The sequence below is a fragment of the Barbus barbus genome, assembly GCF_936440315.1.
Source record: "Barbus barbus genome assembly, chromosome: 30".
Lineage (NCBI taxonomy): Eukaryota > Metazoa > Chordata > Actinopteri > Cypriniformes > Cyprinidae > Barbus > Barbus barbus.
Genome location: NC_136758.1, coordinates 13,096,624 through 13,103,458, shown reverse-complemented (window position 1 = coordinate 13,103,458; position 6,835 = coordinate 13,096,624). Strand labels below are relative to the sequence as shown.

At 36.2% G+C, this 6,835-nt stretch overlaps 1 protein-coding gene across 3 annotated transcripts; it reads left to right on the top strand.

Moving 5' to 3' along the window:
* The first annotated feature begins 221 nt into the window (after positions 1–221).
* On the top strand, positions 222–6,184 carry LOC306850128 (intron Large complex component GCFC2-like). 3 transcript variants are annotated; one of them, XM_079385579.1, is made up of 18 exons: positions 222–546; positions 619–708; positions 785–919; positions 1,303–1,533; positions 1,622–1,719; positions 1,822–1,955; positions 2,366–2,549; positions 2,637–2,760; positions 2,921–2,981; positions 3,183–3,265; positions 3,421–3,620; positions 4,149–4,290; positions 4,546–4,667; positions 4,749–4,825; positions 4,974–5,040; positions 5,458–5,604; positions 5,691–5,830; positions 5,978–6,184. In XM_079385579.1, the coding sequence occupies exons 1-18, from the start codon at positions 297–299 to the stop codon at positions 6,087–6,089; spliced, it is 2,397 nt and encodes a 798-aa protein (XP_079241705.1). In that variant the 5' UTR covers positions 222–296; the 3' UTR covers positions 6,090–6,184. The 3 variants fall into 3 exon arrangements, with proteins under 3 accessions (XP_079241705.1, XP_079241706.1, XP_079241707.1); XM_079385580.1 differs by having other exon boundaries at positions 230–546; positions 1,855–1,955; XM_079385581.1 differs by lacking the exon at positions 619–708 and having other exon boundaries at positions 248–546.
* Positions 6,185–6,835: the final 651 nt, after the last annotated feature.

Below are 6,835 nucleotides of genomic sequence, written 5' to 3'. Positions count from 1 at the left end.
ACATAATGTGAAGTGAAAAAAAAAAAGGCCAAAATTCTATATAAGATGAATAAACTAACCAGTTGTTTCACTTTTAATATAGACAAGATTCTGTTTGGATACATTTACCATATATATTTGAAGATTTTGCCACAACAACACTTTTCACAATAAATTAAATTATATATATATCTATATATACAATCGATTTCGTTAAGCATGTGCAGGACTTTTATTATGAAATGTTTCTAAACGACGACCAGGAAGCAGTACATTACAAGTCGTTGATTTCACGTTCGCGTTAGATTGGGTTTAAAATGTTTAATAAAAAGCCACGCAGAAATTTCAGGCAAAGGAAAAATGAATCCAGTGATGAAGATGAGAATGAAAAGCTCAGCGGTGGCGATGCCGGAAAGGAAACAGAGAAAGCGGATTTGCCGCGAAGTAACGTTAGTCCACAGTGTGACTCTAGTGATCCTGAGCAGCCCTCAGTCACTGCACTGCAGTCCAAAGACACAAAACATCAGTCTAAGAGCAATGCACTCAGCTTTCTTGATGAAAAAGACTGTGAGTATTTTATTACAACCTCTCATACGCACTAAATAGATTCGTTTTAACGAAGAAATGTGACTCTTGCAGCCACCGAGGAAAGTTTTACAGTGAAGCGTTCAGTCAACAGAGAAGTTGTGTTCCAGGCTCGGAAGAAAGCACCTTTACCAGGCTCTCAGGGTGTGTCTGTTGTTTTAATAACGGCATAGTTCTGCAGATCGACCGTTATGATCAATAACACTTCATTTGTTTCCAGTTAAGAAGAGTAGGGATGTCAGTGTGAGGTCTGCCAGCGATTCTGATTCCTCGGTTGAAGACATTCCTCCTGACAGCGATGATGGAAGCTCTTCTACCATCTCAAGCTCATCTGGTTCCTCAAAACCACGAACAGGTTTGACTGCAGCAATAACCCTCTGGAATTCCTCACTTAGGGGCACACTTGTGATATTTTGTTTCAATAATATTTTGTATTTTGAAGGGATTTCATCATGCTGCTAAAAATATTCATTTCTAATTTACACACCATTTATTTCTGTATAAAATAAAACAGATATTAGGAAATCCATATTATTTTCAGTTTATCCCATTTAACCTTTTCTAATGGATTTTCACAAAAATTCATATACATTTCACAACGTTCGTTTTTGTTTTGTTTTAAATGACCAAAGACCACTAGAGAGTTTAAGCAATAGTTCACTGATGTATGTAATTTGTCATTATTTACTCACTAACATTTAACTCTGGTTGTTATTGTCAAATTGTTAAATGCTGCAGTCGTCATTCCTGATGCAAAAAAGATTCATGCTGCCAAAGAGAAAAGGAGACAGGCCAGAGCCCAGCAAGATTACATTTCACTGGATTCACCCCGTACTCCTGGAAGCCTACAGGAAGAAGATCCAAGCAGTGGAGAGCAAGACGGTGACAATGAGCTGGACGATCATGAGCGCAGAATCGAGTTTGCACCCAAACCAAAGACTCTGAGAGAGCGGATGACTGAGAAGATGGGTGAGAAACTTGTGCTGCTACACTACTTATGTGTATTATTAAAACACTGAAGTAGATAGATCACATGTTCTGTGTTTGTTTTCTGTAGGGAGTGATAGTGATGAGAGTTTTTCTGATAGCCAAGAGGAGGAAGATCAGCAGATATGGGAAGAACAGCAAATTGGAAAAGGGGTCAAAAGACACCAAGTGAGACCCTCCACTGTGATATGAAGGCTTAATTGTTCTCCTTAAGGCATTTTGGATTGTAAATAACTTTAACTTGCTTTTTATTGCACACTGCTTCCATAGTGTTTCAAGGATCTTTCCTTGTATTCTCATAAGGAATGGCAGGCTCCTAGACCAGGCCGACAGAAGAAAATGGACATCCCCGAAACACTTCCATCAGTCAGTATTGATGTCATTAAGAAGAGAATCATAACAAAGTAAGCTGCAGAAATGCATTTGTTTTATACTTAAAAAAATATATTAATTACTGTTCAAAAGAGTGGGGGGTTTACCTATATCATATTATTATTTATTTTATATATTATTATTATTTATTATTATTATTATTATTATACTTAATAATAAATTGCCTTTGTTCAACAAGTGTGCATTCAATTTGTCATTATTTTACGTGTGTGTGTGTATTGTTATATAAACACACACACGTTTATATTTAAGTGTTTTACACACACACACACACACACACACACATATATATATATATATATATATATATATATATATATATATATATATATATATATATATATATCAGTCAAACCAAAATTTATTCAGACACCTTCAGCATTTCTCGCATTATATGACAGTAAAAATTGTTTTGCTCCAGATTAGACTCGCTGGGGGAGGTGCACAGAGCGCGGGAGGCGGAGCTAAGGAGGATGCAACTGGATATGGAAATGGCCAAGAGCTCATTGGAGAGCCTTGAAAACCATGCTGCAGATGAGCATCTGCGGTTCTACCGTACCATGAATATATTCTCACGGAACCTACTGGAATGCCTGTCTGAGAAGGTTAATCTTTGCTAAATTAACAATGTATGCAAATTAATATAACTGTATACAGTTTATATAATATTGGTGGTATGCTTTATTTTTCAGATGGCTTTAGTAAACACTGTTGAGTTGGACATGCACAGTCTCTATATTGACCAGGCAGAGGCGCTGATGAGTCAGAGAAGAGAAGCACTTCAGGAGGAGTCCTCACGGATTCAGAAGTTAACCTGTAAGATTACTACTGACTACTGTCTTGTATGTAATATTTTGTTGAGGACGCTTCACATCTTATGCCCACTCACATGATTATAATGATCATATCTTCCATCTATCACAGGACTGAATGTACATTCATTTATATAATATTGTGTATTGTGGCTGTCTCATAGATAACACTGATTCACACAGCAATGGTGACACAAGCGGAGATTCTAACCCAACTTGGCAGACGTGAGATGAATTATTATATTTGCACTTTCACCATTACTGACTGTTATTGCTGTAAATACTGCATACGCTAAGCCTGACATTTTGAAACTCTATAGATTACAGCCTTTGGAGGCTTTCTGAGATGCTCATAATCTGTAAATTACAGCTGTCAAAATCATTTATCATCAGTTGTTCAATTCCCTATGTGTTTTCATGTCCTAGCTTGTCTGAAGAAGACATTGGGTGTGTGCCGTGTGACTGGGAACCTACGACTGAGCAGCAGGCAGAGCTACAAAGTAAAAGAGGTGTGAGAGGCTTCACGGAAGCACAAATAAGATTATTTTTAAACTGTGTCGTCAGAGTCTAGAAATACTTTTAAAATACAAAGACCACATCCATACTTGCATTTAGAGTCCATATCAAATATGTCGCTGCATCTATAACTTGGATTCAATTTCAGATGATCTGCTGAAAAAGGCAAAGGAAGTGTTTGCAGATGTTCAAACAGACTTCTGGGATGTGAAGAAAATCCTCTCTAGATTTGATGAGTGGCGTGTCTCCTTTCAGGACTCTTACAGTAATGCCTACATTGGCCTATGCCTCCCAAAACTCCTGGCACCCCTGATCCGACACCAGCTTATTGGCTGGAATCCTCTTCAGGTGATCTATGGCTTGTCTACAGTGTATTGTCTCAGAATTCTTCTCAGAATTCCCTGTAATGATTTATGGCAATTTTGCTGTTCTATCAGATCTGTGTTTGGATTTGAAACTCCTTGTTTTAGAGTTTTGGCTTTTTCAGATTTCCATCAAGATCTGTGGATCAGTATAAATTCAGGATTTTACAGTAACTATTAAAACATTGTGATTATAAAATATGCTTAATGTCAAATATTATAAATATTCCATCTTTACAGCTTAAGCACATCACAGGTCTACTGGGTATTTTTAGGTATTGATCTTTGTTTTTTTTTTTTTTTTATAAACCATATTTCTCCAACTGCATTACACATTTGAGGGTGTTTTATTCAACAATTTGTTCTACGTCTGACAAAAACCCAAGAAAGCTCTTGGGTTTCATCAGAAATGACATGAGGGTTAGTAATTAATGACAGAATTTTCTTTTTTGGGTGAATTATCCCTGATTGGTACTATAAATACATGCATTTCACAGTATATTTTTTCCTGTAGGCAGATGAAGACTTTGAGGCATTGCCGTGGTACTCTGCTGTCGAGAGGTTCTGTCACGGTCAGGGTTATGAGGAATCAGAGAACATGGATAAGACAACGCTGCCTACCATAATTGAGAAGACAATCCTCTCTAAAGTTCAAGGTGACTATGCCATTTGCACATAATTAAATTAACAGCTTTATAACACCCATCGGCCCGCTGCATTTTACATTGAATTTGGGAACAGAATGTTTCAGAGAATCATTTAATATCACGCTTTTGGTTTTAATGAACTATTAAGCATATCAGAATGTCTTGTTCTGGCTGTCTGATTGCTGTCATTGCAGCATTCGTTTAGAAGTGCAGAATGAAATCCAGAACTAATTACCTTATTAAAGCGTAGCTTGTTTTTGGTAGGTTTCGTGGAGCTGGTGTGGGACCCTCTGTCTGCGCAGCAGTCTCAAACACTCACGACACTGTGCAAGAGAACACAGGATGATTATTCTATATTTGATGGTGAACAAAGCAAACTTGTCAAGGTATTGTCTTTTGTATTAAAACTTGTAACTTCATGGATGTAATGTCAGTAATTATAATCAGCTTGTGATTTCATCCTGCAGGCCTTTGTAGAAGCAGTCATTCAGAGGTTAAGGAGTGCAGTAGACAATGATGTCTTTGTACCGCTGTACCCAAAAAAGTAAGTTATATCTGGATTTGTGTTTTTAATATTTTGATTAACATTTCAAAAACTCTTTGTGTGCTTTGCTGGATAATTATTGCATTCAGATGTTTGTGTGTGATTGTCAAGTTGTTGTAATGAGTTAGACATTGTGCTCTTTGCTTAGGTTTTTAGAGGATAAGCAGTCCCCACAGTTCCAGTTTCAGAACAAACAGTTTTGGTCAGCAGTGAAGGTTTGACATTTCACTTCTGGTCATGTTGTGACTGTTAACATGCCCTTGCTGTTTCCTTGTATATTTCAAAAGATTGGGGTCAGTCATTTTTATTTTATTTTATTTATTTTTTTTATTAAAGAAATTAATACTTTAATTCAGCAAAGATTTAATTACAAGTATTGAATGCTGCTGAAAATTCAGCTTTAATAACACCTATTTTAAATGGTAAAAATATTTCAGAATATTGCTGTTTGTACTGTATTTTTGATCAAATAAATGCAGCCTTGGCATGCATACGACTTTTTTTAAAACCATATGCAAGAGTTCTTTCAAAAACAAAAATCCTATTGACCCCAAATGTTTTGACGGTAATATACAGTATGTTCATCAAATCAAACCAATGTTTAGGGTAAAATGTTATCTTTGGTTTTTCAGTTGCTTGGTAACATGGCATTATGGGATGGTTTGATTCCTGAACATATCCTTAAAGAGCTGATGTTGGAGAAACTTCTCAGCCGTTACTTGATGATAACTGTTCTTAATGAATCCGATCCAAAACACACCATCCAGAAATGCAAAAAGGTGCCTGTGCTTACAATATCAATCTAATCTCATTGTTCATTGTAAAGGTAGTTCATTATAAAACTAACTTTAATTCTTCTGAAAAGATTGCAGATTCTTTTCCAGAATCATGGTTTATTGAGGTGAACACTGGCTCGTCACTACCTCAGCTGTTTAACTTCAGCAAACATCTTCTTCAAACCGCTCATGCCTTATTTAAGGACAACAATGACTCCAGCAGCACTCGGTAATGCACAACAATGAACCTCAGACTAATGTATAATTATACAGCCGTCCTTTCACAATATTTATACTATTAAATAATGATTCAAAAGTATAATAAAATGATTCAGAATAATATGGGATTTGTAAGAAAAGTATTTTTTTCCCCCAGGGCACTTCTATCTGATGTGCTGTTTGTCCTGAAGAACATAAAGGCACATGACAGTATTAGGACTATAACAGAAAAATATCATTGTGAGGATCTGTTACAAACTCTCCTGTAGCAGCCACCTTGTGTCGGCAGCATGTTTTTGTATGTTTTTAAGGTGCTAAGTCACTTTGATATATGTATAGTGAATAAAATGTTTTATTGTGGTCCACATGGTTTTCATTTTCCTTTACCTTGGTCAGAACGGTCATTTATTCCTGTCAGAAAAAATGAAATATTTTACTACTCCACAATGTAGTTATTTTTATGAAATGATATATGGTTCTCATTGTACCTATTTATGCATGCCACATATATTATGATCTGACATCTCTGGAACGTATGTCCCAAAAGGGCTGTTTTGTGGATTCAGAGTAATTCTTGTCTTGGATCAAATATTACTGGTTTAGACCAAGACTGCTGGTCATGAACCAATGAACGGCTGATTTAAAAAAAAAAAATTGTGAAGTAACTTGGCCTTCCAAGAAAATACTCTTGCAGATGTTTGAAACTGAGAAGCTATCCTGCCATCATTATAACTGATGTTCATCAGCTGGAACAAAAAGCGATATTGTTTCTCTGTGCCTTTATCGTTATTGGCTGAAGTGTTATTAGGAAAGTTTTTTACAACTATATGGTTATTGTCCTTGATGTGAAGGAGCCTTTAAAGGGCAACTCCGCTCTTTACACCCTCATGCCTCCCATATGCACAGAATGTTCTTTGTACTATAGTATATACTGTATGTATATATATAGTATGTATTTTTTCTTTAGATGAACACAAAGACAGATTTTTCTCTTCCTATAATGCAAGTGCATGGT

Coding starts and splice junctions, on each gene's coding strand:
- LOC306850128 (XM_079385579.1), top strand. CDS start 297: ATGTTTAATAAAAAGCCACGCAGAAATTTCAGGCAAAGGAAAAATGAA. Junction 1,534..1,621: donor GCGGATGACTGAGAAGATGG/GTGAGAAACTTG, acceptor TGTTTTCTGTAG/GGAGTGATAGTGATGAGAGT. Junction 4,826..4,973: donor GTACCGCTGTACCCAAAAAA/GTAAGTTATATC, acceptor CTCTTTGCTTAG/GTTTTTAGAGGATAAGCAGT.